Source organism: Camelus dromedarius, chromosome 11 (assembly GCF_036321535.1).
Source record: "Camelus dromedarius isolate mCamDro1 chromosome 11, mCamDro1.pat, whole genome shotgun sequence".
Taxonomy (NCBI): Eukaryota; Metazoa; Chordata; class Mammalia; order Artiodactyla; family Camelidae; genus Camelus; species Camelus dromedarius.
In genome coordinates this window covers 29,286,305-29,311,560 of record NC_087446.1, presented here as the reverse complement: position 1 = coordinate 29,311,560, position 25,256 = coordinate 29,286,305, and the positions used below count along the sequence as shown (strand labels likewise).

General features: G+C 38.3%; 1 protein-coding gene and 1 non-coding gene across 2 annotated transcripts in view; both read right to left on the bottom strand.

Moving 5' to 3' along the window:
• PLEKHG7 (pleckstrin homology and RhoGEF domain containing G7) overlaps window positions 1-25,256 on the bottom strand; it is a 61,295-nt gene that overhangs the window by 13,897 nt on the left and 22,142 nt on the right. Inside the window, 5 exon segments of the mRNA XM_064491231.1 lie at window positions 14,709-14,822; window positions 18,104-18,205; window positions 19,051-19,146; window positions 22,138-22,170; window positions 22,173-22,283. Of these exon segments, the coding sequence (XP_064347301.1) occupies window positions 14,709-14,822; window positions 18,104-18,205; window positions 19,051-19,146; window positions 22,138-22,170; window positions 22,173-22,283 (456 nt within the window).
• Window positions 18,673-18,776, bottom strand: LOC116156627 (U6 spliceosomal RNA). The gene has a single exon (XR_004140472.1). It is a non-coding gene; the product is annotated as a U6 spliceosomal RNA (small nuclear RNA).

Below are 25,256 nucleotides of genomic sequence, written 5' to 3'. Positions count from 1 at the left end.
CAACTTTATTGGAGGATTTCTTTTAAAAACATCCAGGCAACGTTCCTCCTTATGGGAATTTTGCTGGCATGATCTTTCCCACTTCCCCAGCTACAGATGACAGGGCAGGAAAGTGAGCCCAGCGATGCAGAAAGGATAAAGCCCTAGGGACCAGGCTTCAAGGCTGAGGTACTACCTTCCCTTCTCCGAACCTAGGATTCCTCTTCTGTAAAATGGGAGAAGGTACCAGATGACCTCCCAGCTCAAAGTGGCTGTGATTCTCACTGGGGCTGGAAGAGATGCAGAAGGAAGCAGGGACTGCAGACGTGGGAAGGCTGGGAGTGGGCACAAGTAGAAAGAAGAGGTGTGGAGAGGCCCCAGTCCGTGACCGTAGTGGCTGATTTCCTTGCTAAGTCACTGGCAGCAGCACGCCAGCACTGCCTGCTGGTCTTCATGGGAAGCTGGGGAGCTCCAGTGACTGATTCCTCAGCAGCAGTTAGGGATTCCCACAAAACATGCAGCCCTGGGCCATTGCTCCACACTCCATGCTATAGGGGAGAGCTTTAGCTGCCAGCACCCACCGGCATTCAGGATAAATGTAAAAACACCTAATCTCCTCTAGATATCAATCAGAAAAGAAACAGCAGCAGTAAACAATTTAGACAAAGATCCAGGCAGAGATACTAGAAGCTATCAATGTTTGGAAGGTCTCAGAAGAGTGAAAAAAGATCCTTGATGATTCTAAAAGTAAAACTATTAAGTTTTTCTTTCATTTCTCTATTGGATTTATTTTTCAGGTCCACTAGGGATAGAAAAGAAATTCTCTGTCATGAGAATTTGGACATAAAAGTTCTTTTCATGAATGACTACATCAATGGAAGCTCCTTTGGTTTTAAAATCAATTTATAGGTGGGAGATCAAGATGGGGGAATAGAAGGATGTGGAGCTCACCTCCTCTCACAAATACCTAAAAAATACAACCACATGTGGAATAATTTTCACAGAAGACCTACTGAATGCTGGCAGAAGATCTCATACAACCAAAGATCTCATACAACAAACCAATGCAAGAAAGAGCACCACATACCCAGGTAGGATGAAAGGAAAAAAAAAAAAAAAAAGGACTCAGGAAGGGACCTGAACCCCTGGAAGGGTGCTGTGAAGGAGGAAAGGTTTCCTTACCCTAGGAACCCCCTTCACCAGCTGGAAGATCAGCCAGGATAGAAAGGGAGCTTCAGAGGCTCAGAAGAGAGTATGGCAACTGGTTTGTGGCAGGCAGAACAGATGATCCTGGCCACCTTGCTGCATTCCCCAACCTGAGATGTGTGTCTGCTGATGTGCACAGGGGCTGGGTGCTGAAACTCAGGCTTCAGTGAAGAGGGTTGGGGTTGGCTGTGCTGAGACAGCCTGAAGGGGCTAGAGCCTGGCCTGGCCACAACCAATGGTACATGCAAGATGGAGCCCAGGTCTGCTACAGAAGCCTCATTGTTAACACACATGTGAAGGGAGGGGAGGGGCCCCAACATAACAGCCTAATTCTCGGCATGCTCACAGACGGCATGGCTCCATCTCCATGAGCTCTTGGAGCGCACAAATGCCCACAGCTGCCCACACACAGAGCCAGGGCTGAAACCTGAGCCATGTCTGGCAGCTTTACACTGCCATGACCTTTGTAAACTCAGTGTCTGTGGGGCATCTGAGTGATTACTGGTGCTCCTGTGGCTGGGGTGGGTCTGGAGTTAACGGCTGTGGGTTTTGCAGGTGTACACACAGAGGCAGGGCCAGTGTCTGCACTGATTCCGTAGCTCCCACAGCAGGTCCAGGTGCACGACTACACATGACTACTGTGGGCCCCGGTGCCTGACTATGGTGAATCTGTGCTGGTGTTGTGAGCACAGTGCTTGATACACATCTGGGCCAATGCTGGCACTGCCACAGCTAAAGCAGGGCTGAGGGCAACTGCGGGCAACAGTGTACTTTGTGAGCCCACACACTGGGTGACATGATTCCTGGTGGACAGCTTCTCTGGAGGAATATGCACTCAGTGGCTCCTCTCCCAGTGGAAGCATTCCAGTCCCACCTACCCAGTACTGCAGATCAGAAATGTATCTGGGGGCTTCTACTCCGACAGCTGGGGAGCAGACCGCACCCCTGACAGGACTAAGACAGCCACAGAGCAAAGAGGAGGCCCTGGTCACCATAACCCCAATAACAACCCCTTATCAAGGGAATAACAGCCTGCACACACAGAGGAAAGACATGGCAGGCATCCATACTAAAAACAGCTCTTACAAGAAAAAGATTAGAGGTGCACAAACTACACAGGGGCACTCCCACACAAAAACAGCCCTTTAAGACCACAGTAGATAACTGTTACTCTTAAATTGATAGGGTCAGAGAAACATAAAGTGAAGAAGCTGAGGAACTGCTCCCAATTAAAAGAACAAGAGCAATTCCCTGAAAGAACAAAACAATGAAACAGATCTCTCCAGTCTATTCGATTCTGAATTCGAAAGAAAGTAATAAAAATACTGAAGGAGAAAAAAGGCTATCAAAAGAAATGCCAATCACTGTAATAAGTAACTAGAAATTATAAAGAGGGGCCAATTAAAATTAGAAACTTATTTGCTGAGTGAAAAGCCAAGCTTGAGGCAATAAATGGCAAGCTAAATAATGCAGAAGAACAAGTGACTGGAAGACAGAACAATGGAAAAAACCCAATCAGTACAGCAGACAGGAAAACAAAACAAAAATGAAAGCAATATACAAGATCTATGGGAAATAGAAAGCAAGCCAATCTATGCATAACAGGGGTCTCAGAAGGGGAAGAGAAAAGGGGATCAAAAATTACGCCTGAAAACCTACTGAACCTAAAGAAGGAAACAGATAACCCAGTATAGGAAGCACAGAGGGTCCCCAAAACAGATGAACTCAGACCTACAGCAAGACATATACTTAAATGGCAAAGGTTAAAGATAGAGAGTATTCCAAAGGCAGCAAGAGAAAAACAGTTAATTACAAGGGAGCCTTTATAAAAGTTTCCACTGATTTTTGTACAGAAACGTTGTAGGCTGGAAGGGAGTGGCAAAATTCAATAAAGTCTTGAAAGTAAAAAACCACAACCTAGGATACTCTACCCAGCAAGATTATCATCTAGGAAAGAGAAAGAATTTCTTAGATAAGCAAAAATTAAAAGAATACAGCAATACTAAACCTATCCTAAAAGAAATATTGAAATGACTTCTCTAAATAAAAAAGCAAGAAATCTATAGAAAAGAGAAAATCACAATTGGAAAATAAATCAAGTAAGTCAGTACACAGTAAGAAAAAATTTGTGAAAGCAATGATAACTATAATGAATAGCAAAAGAATAAAAAAGGTGTTTAGGAGACATCAAAATCATAATATATGGGGGAGGGGAGTAAGAAAATGTATGTGTTTGAGCCTGTATGACTACCAGTCTAAAGCAGGTAGATTTAAAAATGAGTTAATATATTTAAAAAACTGAGTAACCATAAAGTAAAACATACAGTATATCCACAAAAACAAAAAACAAAAGAAAACTGTCAAACCACAAAAGGGAAAAACAAAAAGAAAAGGAAGAAAGAATACAAAATCAATTAGAAAAAAGGCTTAAAATGGCAGTAAGTACATATCTGTCAATAATTACCTTAAATGTTACTGGACTAAATGCTTCAACCAAAAGACACAAAGTGGCAGACTGGATAATAACACAAGAGCTACAATATGCTGGCCATAAAAGACACACTTTAAGGTGAAAGACACATAGATTGAAACTGAGGTTATGGAAAAAGATATTTTATGCAAATGGAAATGACAAGAAAGCAGGGGTAGCAATACTCATATCAGACAAAATAGACTTTAAAAACAAAGGCTATAAAGAAAGATAAAGAACAACACTATATAATGATAAAAGGAGAAATACAAGAAGACAGTATTACACCCATTAACATATATGCACCCAATATAGGAGGACTTAAATACATAAAACAAATACTAACAGACATAAAGGGAGAAACTGAAAGGAATACAATAGCAGTAGGAGACTTTAACACCCCACGGACATCAATGGATAGATCTTTCAGACCGAAAATGAATAAGGCAACAAAGATCCTAAATGACACTAGAACAGTTAGACTTAATTGATATTTTCAGGACATTATATTCAAAACAATTCCAGAATACACATTCTCTTCACATGCACATGAAACATTCTCTAGGATAGAGCACATATTAGGACACAAAATAAGTCTCAACAAATTTAAAAGGATAGAAATCATTTCAAGCATTTTTTCTGACCACAAAGCATGAAACTAGAAATTAACCACAGAAAGAGAAATGAGGAAAAAATGATTATATGGAGACTAAACAACATGCTACTTAAAAAAAAAAAAACAAAAAAAAACCAAACCAGTCAATGATGAAATCAAAAAGGTTACTGAAAAATATCTTGAGAAAAATGACAAGGAAAACACAGTCACACAAATTTTATGGGTTGCAGCAAAAGCAGTCCTGAGAAGGAAGTTTATAGCGATACAGGCCTTCCTCAGAAGACAAGAACAATCTTAAACAATCCAACCTACCACTTAAAAGGATCAGAAAAAGAAAAATAAACAAAACCTAAAGTCAGCAGAGGGAATAAATTAAAGATCAGAGAGGAAATAAGTAAAACAGAGATCAAAAAGAGAACAGAAAAAGGGGGGAGGGTATAGCTCAAGTGGTGAAGTGTATCCTTGGCATGCATGAAGTACTGGGTTCAATTCCCAGTACTTCATCTAAAAATAAATAAACCTAGTTCCCCCCCCCCCCCAAAAAGAGAGAGAACAGAAAGAGATCATGTCAAGATGGTGGACCAGTAGGAACTTGATCTCACCTCCTCTCATGAACACAACAAAACCACAACTGACTTCTGAGCAACCATTGATAAAAAAGACTGGAACCTATCAAAAAAAAAAAAAAAAAAAGATCTATGACTGAGACATAAAGAGGGAACCACAGTGGGAGAGTAGGAGGGGTACACTCACAATATAACTGGGTCCCATACCCCTCCTGGGATGGGTGACTCACAAGCTGGAGAATAATCATATTGCAAAGGTTCTCCCATAGAAGTAAGAGTTCTGAGCCCCACATCAGATTCCCCAACCTAAGGGTCTGGCATCAGGAGGAGGAGACCCAGAGTACTTGGCTTTGAAGGCCAGTGGGGCTTAACTGCAGGAGCTTCAGAGGACTAAGGGAAACAGAGGCTTCATTCTTAAAGCACGTAGGCAAAAATCTCATGAGCACTTGGACAAAGGGTGGATATAGTGATTTCACTGGAGCCTCGGCCAGACCTGCATCCTGGTCTTGGAGAGTCTTCTGGGGAGGTAGGGGAGCTTTGGCTCACTTTTGGGACATAAAAGCTGGTGCTGGAAATTCAGGGAGTACTCACCTGCATTAACTTTCCTGGAGGCTGACATCTTGCTTGGGTCAATAGCACCAAGACCTAGACACACCCAACAGTCTAGTGGCTCCACTGCTGGGACACCTCAGGCAAAAAAACTAAATGGGTGGGAACACAGCCTCACCCATCAGCAGACAGGTTACCTAAAGACTTCCTGAGACCACAACTGCCTCTAGACACACCTCAAGACACAGCCCTGCTCAACAGAAAGCCTGCACCCAGCTCTACCCACCAGTGGGCAGGCACCAGCTCCTCTACCCAGGAATCCTGCACAAGCCTCTAGACCAGCCTCAACCACCAGGGGGGCAGACACCAGAAGCAAGAAAACAATAATCCCACAGCCTTTGGAAGGAGTCCACAAAAACAGGACAGATTCTACCCTCAGACCAGCTACCTCCGATCCTCAGGTGACAAGAAGGGAGTGTACTACTGGGATGCACAAGACATCTCCTACAAAGAGCCACTTCTCCAATGTCAAGAAATGTAACTAACTTACCATATACATAAAAATACAAATAGAAATTTAGACAAAATGAGGCAGCAGAGGAATATGTTCCAGGAAAAAAACAAGAGAAAATCCTAGAAGAAGTAAGTGATAAGGAGATAGTCAATCTGCATGACAAAGAGTTCAGAGTAATGATTCTGAAGATGATCAGAGAACTTGGGAGGAAAACAGATGCACAGAGTGAGAAGTTAGAAGTTTTTAACAAAGAGTTAGAAAATATAAAGAACCAAACAGAGGTGAAGACTATAATAACTGAAGTGAAAAATACACTAGAAGGGATGAAGAGTAGGGTAAATGAGGCAGAAGAATGGATCAGTGAGCTAGAAGACAGACTGGAAATCACTACTGCAGAACAGAAAAAAGAAAAAAAGATAAGTAATGGAGACAATTTAAGAGACCTCTGGGACAACATAAAGTGCACTAATATTTGCACTATAGGGGGCCCCAGAAGCAGAAGAGAGAAAGGGCCTGAGAAAATATTTGAAGAGATAATAGCTGAAAACGTCTCTAACTTGGGAAAGGATACAATCACCCAAGTCCAGAAAGCACAGAAGGTTAATACAGGATTAACCTTAAAAGGAATACATCTAGACATATTATAATTAAAATGACAAAAAATAAAGATAGAGAGAAAACAGTAAAAGCAACAAGGGAAAAGCAACAATTAACATACAAGGGAACACCAGCTATCAGCTGATTTTTCAGCAACCTCTGCAGGTCAGAATGGAGTGGAACAATATGTTTAAGGAGATGAAACAAAGTCCTACAATCAAGAATACTCCACCCAGCAAGGCTCTCATTCAAATTTGATGGAGATATCCAGAGCTTTACAGACAAACAAAGCTAAAAGAATTCAGCACCATTAAACCAGCTTTATAATAAATGCTAAAGGAATGCTATATAGGCGGAAAAGAAAAGACCACAACTAGAAACAATAAAACTATGAAATGGAAAAACACACTGGTAAAGGCAAACATACAATAAAGATAGGAAATCACCCACAAACAAGCTTGGAGGAAGGTTAAAATACAAAAGTAATAAATCTATCTCTATCCACAACAAGCAGTTAAGGGATACACAAACAATTAAATGTAAAATATGGTATAAAAAATAGTAATCACGAGGGGAGGAGAGTACAAATGAAGGGTATTTAAAATGCATTTGAAATTAAGACATCAGCAACTTATATCAAGTATATATATATAAATACATATATAGAGAGATAGATATATATACATATAGATAGATACACAGAGATAGACACACACATATGTATAAATTGCTATACCAAAACCTTACGGTAACCACAAACCAAAAATCTATAATAGATACACACACAAAAAAGAAAAAGGATCCAAGCATAACAGTAAAGTTAGTCACACCAAATCACAAGAGAACAAAAGAAGGGGATGAAAGACTCACAAAACCAAAACAATTAACAAAATGGCAATAAAAACATACATATCAGTAATTTTCTTAAATGTAAATGAACTAAGTGCTCCAACCAAAAGATGTAGTCTGGCTAACTGGATACAAAAACAAGACCCATATATTTGCTGCTTACGAGAGGCTAACTTCAGATCGAGAGACAAGAAAGACTGAAAGTCAGGGCATGGAAAAAGGTATTCCATGCAAATGTAAATCAAAAGAATGCTGGAGTAGCAATACTTACATCAGACAAAATAAATTTTAAAGACTGTTGCAGGAGACAAAGAGAGACACTATGTAATGCTCAAGGGATCAATCCAAGAACATGATGTAACAATTCTAAATATATATGCATCCAACATAGGAGCACCTCAATATATAAGGCAACTAGTAACAGACATAAAGGGAGAAACGGATAGTAACACAGTAATAGTGGGGGACCCTAACAACCCACTTACATCAATGGACAGATTATCAAGACAGAAAATCAATAAGGAAATACAGGCCTTAAATGACACATTAAACCAGATGGACTTACTGATATTTATAGAAGATTCCATCCCAAAACAGCAGAATACACATTCTTCTCAAGTGCATATGAAACATTCTCCACGATCACATGCTGGCCCACAAAGCAAACCTCAGTAAATTTAAGAAAACTGAAACCATATCAAACATCTTTTCCTAACACAATGCTATGAGATTAAAAATGAACTACCAGAAAAAAACTGCAAAACCCACAAACACGTGGAGGCAAAAAAGTATGCTAGTAAACAATCAATGGATCACTGAAGAAATAAAAAAATACCTAGAGACAAATCAAAACAAAAACACAATGATCTAAAACCTATGAGACACAGCACAAGTAGTTCTAAGAGGGAAGTTTATAGTGATACAAGCTTACCTCAGGAAATAAGAAAAATCTCAAATAAACAATCTAACCTTACACCTAAAACAACTAGAGAGAGAACAAACAAAATCCAAAGCTAGAAGAAGGAAAGAAATCATAAAGACCAGAGTAGAAATAAATTAAATAGACTTTAAAAAATAATAGAAAAGATAAATGAAACTAAAAGCTAGTCCTTGAAAAGATAAGCCAAAACTAATAAACCTTTAACTGGACTCATCAAGATAAAAAGGGAGAGGGCCCAAATCAATAAAATTAGAAATGAAAAAGAAGGTAAAACTGACACCACAGAAATACAAAGAATCATAAGAGGCTACTATGAGCAACTATATGCCAATAAAATGAAAAACCTAGAAGACATGGACAAATTCTTAGAAAGGCATAATCTCCCAAGACTGAACCATAAAGAAATAGAAAATATGAACAGAACAATTACCAGTAATGAAACTGAATCTGTATTTAAAAATTCCCAACAAACAAAAGTTCAGGACCAGATGGCTTCACAGGCGAGATTGACCAAACACAGAGGAGTTAACAGCTGTCCTTCTGAAACTATTTCAAAAAGTTGCAGAGAAAGGAACACTTCTGAACTCATTCTAGGCGGCCACCATTAATCTGATACTAAAACCAGATAAAGATAATCCAAAAACAGAAAATTACAAGCCAACACCACTTACGAACACAGATGCAAAAATCCTCAGCAAAATACCAGCAAACTGACTCCAACAATATATGAAAAGCATCGTATACCATGATCAAGTGGGATTTATCCCAGAGATGCAAGGATTGTTCTATATCCATAAATCAATCAGTCTGATACACATTAACAAAATGAAGAATAAAAACCATATGATTATCTCAAGAGGTGCAGAAAAAGCTTTTGATAAAATTCAGTATCAATTTATGATAAAAACTCTTTAGAAATTAGGCACAGAGGGAACATACCTCAACATCATAAAGGCCATGCATGACAAACCCACAACTAACATCTGCTCAATGTTAAAAAGCTGCAAGCATTTCCTCTAAAATCAGGAACAAGGCAAGGATGCCCACTCTTGCAACTTTTATTCAACATAGTTTTGGAAGTCCTAGCCACAGCAATCAGAGAAAAAAAAGAAATAAAAGGGATCCAAACTGGAAAAGATAAAGTAAAACTGTCACTGTTTGCAGATGATATGATACATAGAAAATCCTAAAGAGGCTACCAGAAAACTACTAGACCTCATCAATGAATCTGGTAAAGTTGCAGGATACAAAATTAATACACAGTTATCTGTTGCATTTCTATATACTAGCATTGAAATATCAGAAAAAGAAATCAAGAAAACGATCCCACTTACCATCACATTAAAAAGAGTAAAATACCTAGGAATAAAACTCCCTAGGGAGGCAAAAGACATGTACTCCAAAAACTATAAAACACTGATGAAAGAAATTGAGGATGACAATAACAGGTGGAAAAATATACTGTGTTCTTGAATTGGAAGAATCAATATTGTTTAAATAGCCATACTACCCAAGGCAATATATAGATTCAGTGCAATTCCTATCAAATTACCAATGACATTTTTCACAGAACCGGAACAAAAAATTTAAAATTTGTATGGAAACACAAAAGACCCTGAATAGCCAAAACAATCTTGAGAAAGAACAGAGCTGGAAGAATCAGGTTCCCTAACTTCAGACTATATTACAAAGCTACAGTAATTAAAAGAATATGATACTGGCACAAAAATAGACATATAGATCAATGGAACAGAATAGAAATCCGAGAAATAAACCCATGCAGTTTTGGTCAATTAATCTTTGACAAGTGAGTCAAGAATATACAATGGAGAAAAGACAATCTCTTCAATAAGTGGTGCTGGGAAAACTGGGCAGCTACATGTAAAAGAATGAAATTAAAACATTCTCTAACACCATATATGAAAATAAACTCAAAATGGATTAAAAACCTAAATGGAAAACTGGATACTATAAAATTCCTAGAGGAAAACATAGGCAGAACACTCTCTGACATAAATCACAGCAATATTTTTTTGGATCCATCTCCTAGAGTAATGGAAATAAAAGCAAAAATAAACAAATGGGACCTAATCAAACTTATAAGCTTTTGCACATCAAAAGAAACCATAAACAAAATGAAAAGACTTACTATGGACTTGGAGAAAATATTAGCAAACAATGCCACCAACAAGGGCTTAATTTCCAAAATATACAAACAGCTCATACAGCTCAATAACAAAAAAACAAATAACCCAATAAAAAATGTGCAAAAGATCTAAATAGACAATTCTCCAAAGACATACAGATGGCCAGCAGGCACATGAAAAGATGCTCAACATCACTAATTATTGGAGAAATGCAAATCAAAACTACAATGAGGTATCTATAGCTTCACACAGTCAGAAAGGCCATCATTAAAGTCTACAAATAAGAAATGCTGAAGAGGGTGTGGAGAAAAAGGAACCCTCCTACACTGCTGATGGCAATGTAATTTGGTGCAGCCACTATGGAGAACAGTATGGAGGTTCCCTAAAAAGATAAAAATAGAGTTACCGTATGATTCAGCAATCCCACTCCTGAGCATAGATCTGGAGAAAACTCCAATTTGAAAAGAAATACGCACTCCAATGTTAACAACAACACTACTTACAACAGCCAAGACATGGAAACAACCTAAATGCCCATCAACAGATGAATAGATTAAGATGTGAGATACACACACACACTGGAATATTACTGAGTCATAAAAAGGAACGAAATAACGCCATTTGCAGCAACATGGGTGGATCTAGAGATTATCATACTAAGTGAAGTAAGTCAGACAATGAACAACAAATACCCACTATATCACTTATATGTGGAATCTAAAAAAAAATGATAGAAATAAATTTATATACAAAACAGATAGTCTCACATCCATTCATGAAAAAACTCTTACCAAAGTGAGCATAGGGGGAAATATCTCAACATAATAAAAGCTATTTATGACAAACCCACAGGCAACATAATACTGAATGGTGAAAAGCTTAAAGCCTTCCTACCAAAGTCTGGAACAAGACAAGGATGCCGACTCTCACATTTCTCCAAAGACAAAGACGGTCAACGAGCACATGAAAAGATGCTCAACATTGCTAATTATTAGAGAAATGCAAATCAAAACTACAGAATGGCCATCATCAAAAAGTCTACAAATAATAAATGCTGGAGAGGGTGTGGAGAAAAGGGAACCCTCCTACACTGTCAGGTTACTACAATGTAAACTGGTGCTGCCACTATGGAGAACAATTTGGAGGTTCCTTTAAAAACTAAACATATACTTAACATACGATCCAGCAATCCCATTCCTGAGCATATAGCTGGAGAAAACTAATTCAAAAAGACACATGCACCCCAATGTTCATAGCAGCACTATTTACAATAGCCAAGACATGGAAGCAAATGTCCATCAATAGACAAATGCATAAAGAAAATGTGGTATATATACACAATGGAGTATTACTCAGCCATAAAAAGTAATGAAATAATGCCATTTGAAGCAACATGGGTAGACCTAGAAATTATCATTAAGTGAAGTAAGTCAGACAGAGAAAGGTAAATATATGATATCACTTGTACATGGAACCTAAAATAGGATACAAATGAAGTTATTTACAAAATAGAAAGATTCAGAGACATAGAAAGCAAACTATGGTTACCAAAGGGGAAAGAGGGGGAAGGATAAATTAGGAGTTTGGGATTAGCAGATACAAACTACTATGTATAAAAACAGATAACAAGGTCCTACTATATATAACACAAGGAACTATATTTAATATCTTGTAAGCTATAATGGAAAACAATATGAAAAAGAATATATATGTATAACTGAAGCACTCAGCTGTAATCAGAAACTAACACTAAATTAATTATACATCAATAATTTATAAAATCTGTAAATTTTATAATTTATGTATAAGTTTTATAATTTACATGTCATAAAATTTATACATAAATCCTATAATTTATAAAATTCTATTTATATAATTTACATATAAATTTATTAAGAATCCAATGTGTTTAGGGGAAGTGAAAAGGACTGAAGTGCCCAAATAAAAATGTTCTCCTCATAAATCTGCTTTTGTCTGCAACACTGGTCTGGGGCAACCAGCATTCTTAGAATCTTGGGAAATCTACTTAAGCTCTCCAAACCCCATCTCTGAAATGTGGATGACACAAGTAAGTACCTTAAAGGTTGGTGAGAGGTTTTAACAAGACAATCCACACAAAGTGCTGAGAACAATGCCTGACATGTCTTGAACATTCAGTCCATGGTAGGTAGATTTGTTCGCAATTGTTAATTGAGCAACACTAAGAGACCTGGTACAAAGTTCTCAGTCTGTTTCTCTGCATCACTTTAACAGTCTCTGAAAGAGTGCGGAGAATTCTACCCGTCAGCATGCACCAGGATAATGTACAGATGTTCACAAAGCCCAGCCCCACGTGGTACAGAGAGTAAATTAATCCCAGTGCAGTCATAGCCCAATTCCAGGCAGCCCATTACATGGCACAGATAAAAGCTGTCCAACAATGTTTATATCAGAGCCTAAGCTTTAGACTGATTCGAATCCTGCCTCTGCCCCTGAACAACCATATCTTTCAGCAAGTTGTCTAATTCTTCTAAGCTCCTGAAAAATGGGGATATCAAATCCCACAGGGTTACTATGTAGACAAAGAAATCAGAGATGACTAGCTTGTAGCATAGTGTCTGGCCACAGAACCAGTCACCTTTATTATTATTATTTCATTATTAATTATATATCATTATTACATGTATAATTATTTTAGATTATAATTATATTATTATTATTTGTGTTGTTTTGCTCTGTACTCCGGGGCTGTGGAAAGCAGATTCACCTTCAATTCCTCCAAAGCCTCTCCCTGACCCCTCATCTTTGTTTCATGATGCTAACAGTTCCTTAGCAACAGAAAGTAGTCCTGAGGAGTTGGAAACAATCCTGGTAGTGAAGTGTATTGGAATAATTTTCCCTTAAGACCTTCATCAAGGTTCTTTTTTGCTACCTATTGGCCATGTGATCTTGCAAAAGTCACATGAACTCTCTATGCCTCAGGGACAAGTGGGGACAATATAATCAACTTCACAGTTTTGTGCTAAGGATTAAGAGAAGTTTGAGAAAATGCCTTGTAAAGCATTATGCATTATAAAAATATTACATGTTATCATTACAACACTGCATCCTCCATTCCTTTCCCTAAATATTTTTGCATGCTATATATATTTCATATATAAATGTAAGTTTCTACGTCACAAATGTTTGGGGTTTTCCACAGTTATTTGAAAATAGTGTCTGAGCCTTGTTAAATTATTCTCTGCCCTAACTTTGAAGGGACAGGAATGAACCTTGATTCTTCCTAGTTTAGGGGCCTGGCAATGAGTCTCATCCATCAGCTTCCAGGGAAAACTTTTGCAACAAGATTATTCATACCTTTGGAAATATAATGAGCTTTCAGTTTTTAGGTTGAATAGCAAAGAAAACACTGAAAGGCTAAAGCTACAAAAATAGGGCCAAGTCTCTTCTCAAGATCATTCATGCCACGCCTAGGTTTCCTGGAACATCCAGCCACAGCAAAGGCGCATGATTCACAGCTAAGTTGTTGGAAACTGTGCATGGTGGCCGTTTCCCCCAGAGCTCTAAGGTGATGTCCGGCAGGGACTTCTTGCAGCTGCAGGAAAGAGTTTGTTTTCTGGAAAGGCTTGGACCATTTTCTTGGGTCATACAAAAGGGCTCTGGCATAATACTAAAATGTACAGTTCAGACTAAAGACATGTCACAAAAAGGAGCCAGAGGAACTTGAGAAGTCAAGGAAAAATCGTCCTAGTTTTGCTTATTAATGCTGAAGGTTCCTAGCAGAAATTCCTTGTTCTAAGAAACACTTTGGGACCCACAGCCGCCATACTGGACAACTTCAGGGGCAGCATCTACATTTTGTCCTCAAGGGGGCACCATTCACATAGAATACAATGTAAATGCTGTGTCAAACTTTTGTGCAACAGGACCTTGCTGGGACCAAAACCTGCCAGAGTCAAGTATCCAGTCACAAACAAAGCCTTAGTTTCTCACTGTAGCTTTCTTATCAACTTCTTCCACAAACAAACCAAAAAACAAGTAAAACATTTTAGAGTCCCAGCCAAAATTTCTGGAGGGACATTAGATGATTTAATGTTTCCAGATGTGCACCATTTAAAATCCTAAGTGTGCAGTGGATATGATGTATTTATGAGGAATGTAGATTTGTAGTTAAAATGCATTGTTGATGATTTATTTTCCTTCTTTCCCACTTAATTTAGGTCTAATAATTCCAAGTACCTGTTACATTCAAAGAATCTCAGGAAAAATATAAAAGAAAAGAAAATGGTACTTTACTTTCATATAAATTCCAAAGTCATCTCTCTGCCTCAGGCTCTCAAGACAAAAGACAGCAGCTGAGTAATTCAGGCAGTAGGTCTGGTGGCTGTGACGCAGTCCTCCTCGGAAATACTGCCAAAGGAGAAAGGCAGAAGAATCAATGGAAGCAAAGAGCACAGACAGACTTTCTCTTTCTCTTCCCTTTTTATCAGTAACTACAATAGGGAAAGTGAAGGAGGCACCATTATTAAGTAGGAGCTAGGACTGAATAGATAGAAACAGGCAATCTTCACAATAAACCGTCTTTAAAACAAACTAATATTCCCATAATAGTTAACTCCTCAATAAGCGGCCTTTTTTTGTGTGCCATACTTAAAGAAAATTCTATTCAGGACATCCTGATTTAACTTACCCTTAACTTGAGTTTATGCTTTGTTGAAACCTACTCATGCTGCCTGATACCTGATAACAAACACTACCTTTGATTTCACTGCTCATGTTGTTGATGTTAAGCTTGTGTTCATAGTAAGTGATTAAAGTAACATCATCTAACTTTTCATCAAATCCTGTTCAAAAATATCCGCAAGCTTAATTCTCCTGCTGGCTTCTAAAAATGCAGAGTCAAATTTGGGGCATCTCTACTAAATGTACTAGGTTTAGTAGCATACATTTTATGTATTAGTCTTACCTAATCTAACATTTGTCTTCCCCTTCTTTCATTGTTCTTATTTAATGTCTTAAACTTGTTATAAATGACTATATATTCTTAAGTCACACCAAATTTATTTCAGAATAAGGCAAGTGGCTTACTTGAATGTATATATTCATATGTATTATGGTCAAACTGAGCACACTGCACAAAAATGTCTTTCTTGGAAATGACAGTTATTCTCTTCTCTTCATCAATGCTTCTGGCTCCTGACTGGCAGACACTCTCTTTAGGATTCCATAGTGCTTAACCATGTTGCTAGGCCTATTTGTGCCTTTTGATAGGTTTGTTAATTAATATAATGAGTAATAGGTCCCACTAAGAAATTTCCAAGTGTCATGATGTGGTAAATGGGAGAAGGAAGACATACTTGCTGGTCATGTTATAACTGCAGCGAGTAGAGACAGCAGACCCAGCCTAACAAACCAGTATAGTAAGTGACAGTAGTAGAAGCAGAGATTATGAAAACCCAGAAAAATATTTTGTTACAGGACTTTAGAAGACAAAATGCTATGGGGAGAGATGTCAAGTTTTGTCTTCAGGAAGAAGTAATTTGAAAGCTGATGATGTGAAAAGTTTATTTTTGCTGGGGGCTTTTGGGGATAGCTGGGGCTTTGGAGAGAAAGAGGTCACCGAGATGCTTTAGAAATACCATTATTAGAAGGCCACTGTGAAGACCATAAATAGTCAGGCTTAGAAATCCAGTTCTACAACCCACTGGCTATGTGACCTTGGCCAAATGATTTAACTTCTCCAAGCCTGTTTCCTTCTCAGATGGCTTATGTGTGAATAATGAATGTCCCAATCTTCCCCTGGTGAGCTTCTTATGAGATACCATGGTAAACTGTATCACTGCCTATCTAATTCCTTTTCCTGGGAACGATTATAGTATCTACTCCACTGAGGGTAAGCTTGGCATGTGACTTTCTTAGGCCCTGCCCCAGTCTCAAGTCATTGCCCTGGGGACTGGTAACATTCCAGGTGGTGGCTGCTCCCTCAGCATGGGTCCCACAGTAAGCATAACAACAAAGTAGGAGCAGAGAGTGAGATATGAATTAAGCTACTGAGATTTGGAGTTTGTTCTGTTACAACTGAATTTAACCTGACTGAAACAGATTTTTAAATTTAGGAAAAACTTTTATAACCCATCTTTGTACATCTGTAACATAATAGGAAGCATTCATATGTGAGTTATATTATAGACTTTGAGTAAAGAGTCTATGCTTTACTAGGCTATAAGTGCACTTATGCTATGGTCTGAATATTTGTGTCCCTCTCAAATTCATACGTTGAATTCTAATCCCCAATGTGATGGCATTAGGAGGTAGGTCCTTCAGGAGATGATTAGGTCTTAAAGATAGACCCCCTCATGAATGAGATTAATGCCCAGAGAGCTCTCTTCCCCTTTTGCTATGTGATGGATACAGTAAGTCTGCAACTGGAAGAGGGACCTCACTTAACCAGCCTGCCACCCTGACCTTGGACTTACAGACTCCCAAACTGTGAGAAATTGATTTCTGTTGTTTCAAGCTACCCAGTCTGTGGCACTTCATTATAGCAGCCTGAGCAGACTAAGACAACTTCTGTGCTTTGATGAGGAGTTGATATTTCTCCAGACTATTTACTATAAACTAAATTAAAAATAATTTCTTACTCTAAAGGAAATGAGAGATTCTGAGATTTTAATTAATTCTCAACACTTTACATTCTTTCCCTTGTTCTTCAAAGCTTTTCTTATTCTGTTTTCAAAGTTCATTAAGGGAATCTCCCTCCTTTATACCTCATTTTCTGCTTCTTTTGCCTTGATAAATAACTCCTCCTTGTTCACATGTCACCTCACGCATCACTGCCCCGGGAAAAATCTCCTATCTATAACCACCTCACCATTGGCCCCAACTTAGAAGTTGTCCTTCATAATATACATATGCTCCTTTTTTTCCCAGGACTGATCTCAATTTGATGATATCATTAGTGTCATTATTGGATTAATTTCTCCCTCAATAACTGAAAACTCCCCCAAAGCAGGAGGTGTGTCGAATTTTGCACATTATTGTGTACAGGGTATCAGCCCCACACATAAGCACTTAGTAAGTGCTCTATAAACCTCAATCTATGTTTATTTTTTAATGGACTGTAACAATTTAAATTTTGCTAAATGAGAATAGACAGGGATTAGATTAAAAAGCTCAAAGGAGGGGAAGAGGTTCAAATATCTACTTACAAAAAAAATTGCATTTATCAAACCAGGGGTTCAAGTTTTCCTCCTCTCGCCTCCTTTCGTACACAGAAGTCTTATTAAAGGTGTTGATGGATTTGAAGGCTTATTTTGTTCCTTTCAGAGAGCCTGGCACTTTTGTTAGAAGAACAACTGAACCATGTAATTAGCCTACACAAACTATTGCCATGAATATTGCTTTAAATTGAAATGATTTGAAAAACAGACATGGAAATGGCTTTTCCGTGCATGCAGATTTTTGTGTTAATAAAACCCACACAGGAGAGGTGATAATGTAAAAACAGAATCTGCAAGTTATTTTTGAAAATGCTGATTGGCAGAGAAAGGGAGGGTTCCCTTGTGGGAGGGTGCTGGCGGAGCTTTCCCAGGAACAACAACAACAACGAACAAGTGGATATAAACAACGTCCTATCCTGACATGTGGGTTAATTTATTATACGAAGCTGAGATCTCCCAGAAGGATTTTACCTTTGTGAGCATGGAAATGAAATCCAACAATGGTGAAGTCTTGCAAGCGTCAACATAGTCCTTGATGATGCTGAAAAGACTGTTCACAAAACCGAAGCTTGTCTAGGGCCAGGGATAAAAAAAACAAGAGCAGGCACACTTTCAGAGGTAAGAAATAAAAATCTGATGAACTTCAAATGTCATTCCTACAGGTGTTTCCCATTTCAAATTTATCTCCTGGAAAAATTCAAAGACTTATTTTCCTCCACTCTCCAATATGTATTTTAAGTTTTTCTTGTGAATGAATTCTTGTTGGTGTATCTCCCTTTTTAGAGGAAAGATATCATTTATTTATAATACTTGTGAAAAAGAACATTCATTGGAGAATAGACATTTATGAAGATGATGAAGATCTCAGGAATATGTTTTCTGCATTCATTTTTTATTCAGGAAATTCATGTATTCATGTATTTAACATTACTTACTGAGTCCTCTCTTGCACTAGGTGCTGTCGAGGTCCTCTCGATACGGCAGTGAACAAGATGGGGTCCTGAGTATATTTCAGAAGGTGTTGCAGAGCTTGTATTCTTGAAAATATGGAACACTTCCCGAATTCACATGTCATTCTCGCACAGGGACCCTGCTAAGCTCTGTACTGTCCCTATTTTACTACATGTGCTGCTGAAGTGAGCACTGTATTTACTTTCTTAAATAGCTATGGAAAAATTTTAAAAATGTTACAGAAGGTTAACTAACAACTGTAATCTATTGGAAAGACGTCAATGGATGTTTAGATTTCCTTTTTATTAAACTGAACTCTTGACCATAAGATTATATGGGGATAGAATATGGAAGAAACCATACTCCACTATGGAATACAAGCCACAAGAACAGACTAAGTACGAAGTTTCATGATCCTCTGGTGAATTTTAAAACATGGCTACTGGAATCGTCCTACTTTGGCTCACCTGACTTAACTCCTCCAGGTTTGCAAAAAGTCTCCATAAATCCACATCCAGGAGATATTCATGAGCTTTTAGATGTTTTAATGTATTCATGAAGATCTTTAAAAAAAAATGCACATTACTTTCTGTTTTTCAATTCTGATATCTGCCCTCTGCAAGAATATTAAACATACACCTCCTGAGTATAATTTTACAGAACAATTTAGAGACCAGTATTTTCAGTGGTTAACAATTGTGCTAAATACAAATGACATTTACGCTCCATAGAACATATGGGAAATGTGCTCTTCTGCATGAAGTCGTTGCTTGTAAGCCCTAACAACATTCCTGTTGAACATAATCTGTTCAAATGGGCTTTTTCTGCCTCCCAGTGCCAAAGAAATCTCCAAGGTTCTCTTTTTGCCAACAGCACTTACTTGAGACCAAAACATTCATACTGAATTCTCATTTATTCCTTCCTCTGCAAAAGACCCAAATGTTCTTTATTTTCAGGAGATTAACAATAGAGAACTAATGAGTTATTATCTGATAACTGATAAAATGTTTAGATTTAGGTAAAGACATTAAATGTTAATGAAAACATTAAGGGAGGCTTTATGTGTTACTTGTTTTGATGCCTTCCTATACTAGGAAAACTACAGCAAGTCCAGAAAGGAACTATAATCCTCACAGACATCCGCCCCTCACTCTATCAACTAAAGAGAGATCAATTTATTGAAATAGGAATACTTCTTACAAATATGATGAAGCATTCAAAGGGTCTATTTCAAGAATTATAGGTGTGAAAACACTGGACTTCAGACAACCAAATTAATTCTCCTATTCCCATTTCCATATTACTTAATGTAGTGAATGGTTCTCGAACTGGCATCAGAATCATGTAGACGCCTTGTTAAACAAGAGATTAGGGGGCCCCACCCCAAACCTTTCTGATTCAGTAGGTCTCAGATGGGGTCTGAGAATATGCATTTCTAACAAGTTTCCAAGTGATTCTGATGTTGCTGGTCTGGGGACCACATTTTGAGAACCACTGGCTTACAGCTTCTGCTAATCCAGGCAGTATCAGCTGTCTGGAAATCGGTCAATATTCAAGCATTTAAAACATGTAATTGTAAGAAACAGAAATCATTACTTCAGATAAATGGGGAAAATTTAGAAGAAATTGTCTTTTTTTGCTATAAGATTCTTTGCTTTACAGAAAATTTTTGCCATTTGAAGAATACTGAGTCTTTCAGTATGTTTATTACCTGCGTTACAAAATCCCAATTTATAAGAAACTTTGAGAAACTCATATCGACTGTGTAAAGGGAAGTACTTGTATACTCTAAGTACACTGGGGCATTCAAAAACAAACTCAAATTGGCCATTTTTAAAACAGAAAATGCTAGTTTAAAAAGTTTGTGTACTTTATAGTGGGATAGGAAGTTCTGTCCTGTTTATTAGGGTGAGAGAGTTAGTAGAGCTTGGGGGGTTAGTGCTCTGCAGTGAATATCTGCCAGTTACCACCCAGCTTCAATGCTTCCCTTCCCTAACATCATCCTGGTTTTCATCTCAGTACCTACTCTTTCTCATGCCTTGAATGTGACTGCCTTAGGCCAGTTAGCACTTTCCTTCCTTTTCAGGGCAGCTGATTCAGGAGAGGATATGTGACTTAAGCCAATCCAATCAGAATGAAAATCAAGACTGGTTGTGAATGCTAAGAAGAGATTTTCTCTATATATTATATATATTTCTTTCTCTACAGGGCCTCAAGGACGGCAGCCATTCTTTGTCTACAACAGAAGCTACACAGAGGATGAAGCTGGTACCATGGAAGGCAGGGATGATAGATGAAATTTTGTTCCTTGGCTTTGAGCCCCTTGATCAAACCAATCTTGAATTCTCTCCCACCTTCGGACTTAAATCACATGGGTCAGTCAGATCCTGTCTTACTTAAGCTAGTTTTCTGTATCTTAACAGTCTCTGTGTTTTAACCTTCTGAGTGTCTTTGTGGTTTAAATTTTGCTGGTAAAGTACTTAGCACTATGATGGACACAACAAATATTACAGAAAGTAACTAACATTTGTATAGCACTTGATATATTTCAAAGGACACTAATCTGATTATCATAATAGTCAGATGTTATGAGACAGTCAGAGATGGTACTGTCATCCCTCTTTTATAGCTTAGAACAGAAATTGTCTAATGACAGCCTGTGGGATAAATCAGACCTGCTACTTGCTTTGGTAAGTAAGATTTTACTGTAACACAGCCATATGCATTTCTTTACAAATAATCTATGGCTTCTTTTGCATGCAGTGGAAGAGTGGAGTAATTGCAATAAAGACCACATGACCCTCAAAGCCGAAAATATTTATTCTCTGGACCTTTATAGAAACCACATGCCAACCTCTGTTTTACAAAATGGAGGACTAGACTTTCCTAAGTTCATATAGCAAGTCAGAGGCAGATCTAGGACTTGAACTCATGTCTCCCAAAACAGTGTCTTTTCCTGTATAAGGGAGTACCCAGGATTCAAAAGTGCTCATGGGCAGAGGCAGCCTTGGGAACAATGTGGCTTATCTTCCTCTGCAGTCTTGGAAGGCATCTGCTCCTTTCCTATCCCTTTCCCTGTGGTTCTTCTAGAAGGAATTCTTCGCTCAGAGCCTGCCCAGAGCAGGGCTGCAGGACTGCACAACCCCAGGGGCACCACTTACACAGCAGAAGTCAGGAATACAATGTGTAATCCAACTCTGCTGTGTTACATGTGGATGGTGCCCTGAAAATCTGTGACTGTGGCCCTGAACCCGATAACTGCGTAAATACAAGGTGAGAATAAGGCAGAAGAAACTCAGATATCACATGGGGAACTAGACTACCTAACATAGAAGGTCACACCCAATTCTGAGAGGTTATGTTTAAGAAAAGAGTGAAGAGACAACCAAGCTGTAGATAATCAAAAATGAACAAATAAAATTTCCTTAAGATCCTCTGAAAGAGGGGAAACTCCTCCCCCCAACTTCCTTTTTTCAGCATGGAAGAAAGAAACAAGTCCCCAAAGAACAACATTAATGTTTTCCATCTACTACAAAGATTAAAGCCAGCATTACCATCTTAAGAACTAATAAATGGTCCAAGAAATATAAGTGCATTTGCTCGTGAAGAGTTCCCACATGGCCTCTTGCTGCTTTCTCAGGTCTAATTGATTAGTAGGAAGTTTTTGATGTGTTTCCACAACTTCATTCCAGGTCTTATCCTGTACACAGGAGAAGAGAGAGAACAAAACATTTCCACCTCAATAGGTTGACCTGTTCACCCTTTGCTTTGATTTGTAGTACAGCAGGAACAAGCAATCCCTCAAATCACGATTTCCCACTGCAAGCCCCAAGCATAAAGGCGCCTCAAGTTATCCAAACTACAGTTCTCTGTGTGGCTTTGGGATGCCAATTTCTCCCATGTAAGGGATGCACGGTACATGTTATTTTTAGTTTAAAATGAAAGGGAATTCAAACTGATGTTGTTTTGAATTATGTTTGAAAATTTCATGAATCTTTTTCAGTTTATTGAAAAAAACAAAACAAAACAAAAAACCCAAACCACTAAAAGAACCCCAAACCCAGAAATGGGAAGTCTGATCCAGGTTCTACTGGAAAAACTTGTTGAAATTAACTACTGAAGGATTATGAAATAAGAGTTTTAAAGGTTAAAGAGACCTTTAGAAATTGTCTTATCAAAACCAACTCATCTTTCAAAAGAGGAAATTAAGGCCCAGAGAGGGGAACAGTTGTAGCAAACTATTAACATTTGTACAGGACTTCATGGTCTGACCATTATCTTATTTAAGATAGAATGACTTTCCTGAGGTTTCAGTGTGCTTTAGGGACAGCAGACCCCATTCTACCAGGCCTGGGTTCCTTTCCTGCACTTTGCTGCTATTATGAACAAGGCGATAACCTGACAACTTAAAATGACCAAAAAAACACAAAGAAGCCACACCACACAGAAAACAACTGGGACACTTTCAGGCTGCGGAGTTCACAGCCTCTGAGGTCTGTAATCAGATCAGATATGTGTTTCTGTTTGTCTTTGCTCTATTTAAAGATTATTAGAAACAGGATTTACAAACATAACTTCTTGGGCGACATGTCTTTGGTGGCAGCCTCAGCATCTTTTGTTCACTGCCCAACATGCATGAGAACAGACTGTGTATTTTGCCTATGAGCCACTAACAGGTTTAAAAAAAAATTTCTGAGCCACAGTCTGATCCACAGGACCACAGAATGTCAGACAGAAAGCAGAGAGGCCAGCAAAAATGTCTGATCCAAACCTCTGATTTTAAAAGTGAAAAAAACCCAGGGCTCATAACTGTTACACAGCTAATAGACGGATTTCAGCCTAATGTGCACCTGGCAGTCCTAGTGTCCTTCACATTCTAACTTTTCCAAATGTTGTCTCACAGGACTTTACCATCAGAAGGGGTCTTAGATGTCTTAGTTCAACTCTTCACTTAGCAGATGACTAAATAAAGCCCAGAGTGTTAAAGGAACTTCCCAACACGGTAATTCTCTGCTACAGAATACCAGAATATGCTAGAAATTTTAGTTTCCTTAGGATGGAACCACCAACATATTTCTGTCATAATTTTCATTTTAAGTAATATTAGTTTAAAAATAGGATTACAAATTGTAGAAAATTTGGTTATTGTAGAAAATTTGAGAAACAAAAACAAAATCAGTCTGTAATCTCTACCCTACCCCCAGATAACTACTGAAAACCTTTTTCTGATTGCATTTATAATTAACTTTTAATGGTGTCATATTTACACATTCTTTTGCAACTTGCTTCAAAAGCAAGTTTCAAAAACTAAATCATGACCTTTTCATTTTTCCTGACTCATTCAGTATTCTGTTCCAACATCATGAATTACCCACTTAAAGAGTTCATTTTACCAACTAAACCAGGAAGAAGCTATCAGATAACAATGTGTGAGGCTTTCTAAAGTCAACTTGGATGCACTTCAAATGAATCTTTATCACAAATAATTTTTAACTTGTTCTACTGCCTCCGGGTACATGATGTTCGCGTGCATCTAAGCAGTTTGGTGAACATTATTCAACTTGAGGTTAATGAGCAACAGAAGGCATGGGTTATCTGCTCTCGTGGGGAGGCAGCTCCCTCTGCGTGTGAAAGGAGAGCCTGTAATTGTTTCAGAAAGTGCTGAAGGACTGTGGCTTATTTCTCTGGTAGTGCTGAGGCACCGAAAGAGGAAACCTATGAAAGACTTATTAGCTTCCCAGCAGCAAAGGAATCCTGGAGACAGTTGGGTACCTCCCACAGCAACTGGGACATATGCCTTTTGTTGATGACTGAAACCACAGTGACTGCATGTTGCGGAAATAAAAAAAAAAATCAGCAGTCAGTTGAAAAATAAAGAGGCTGAGACAATGGAAGCAGCATTGGGGCTGTGGGAAAGTGGATACCAGCCCTCTATCTTGAAGGGCACTCACTGTGGCTTTCTATGGGTCTGATCAACTCCCTGACTTGAGTGGATATGTGCTTGGTGGATACGCTAATGAGAGGGGAGGGGACAGTCCTCTCAGAGGAAACGTTAACTCTTTAGCATTATAGACCCATTGCTGGAAGCTGTGTTGCTTCCACTATGGTGGCATTGGCTAACAGAGGCAACGAGAAGCATTAGAAGGGTATTTGGAACATATGGAGGATGAAGAAAAGTTAAGAAGCCAAGGTTTATTCTGGGATCTCAGACTTAATAACTAAGAGGTGGGTGAACTGGAAATTTGTAGTTGGCACTGGTGACAAGGAATTGGAGTAAAATGAGTATATAGTCCTCCCTGGTATCCTTGGGGGATTGGCTCCAGGACCTTCTCAGGTACCAAAATCCACAGATACTCAAGTTCCTTATTAGAATGCATTTGCATATAATCTATGCACATCCTCTCTTTAAATATACTTTAAACCATCTCTGGATTAATTAGAATACCTAATACAATGTAATCACTATGTAAATAGCTGTAAATACAATGTAAATGCTATGTAAATAGTTGCTGGTATGTGGCAAATTCAAGTTTTGCTTTGTGGAAATTTCTGGAATTTTTTTTCAAATATTTTTGATTCACAGTTTGTTGAATCTGAGAAGGCAGAACCCACAGATACAGAGGGCTGACTGTATGTGAACATACGTATTTTGCAGTGGTTGACAAAGAGATGG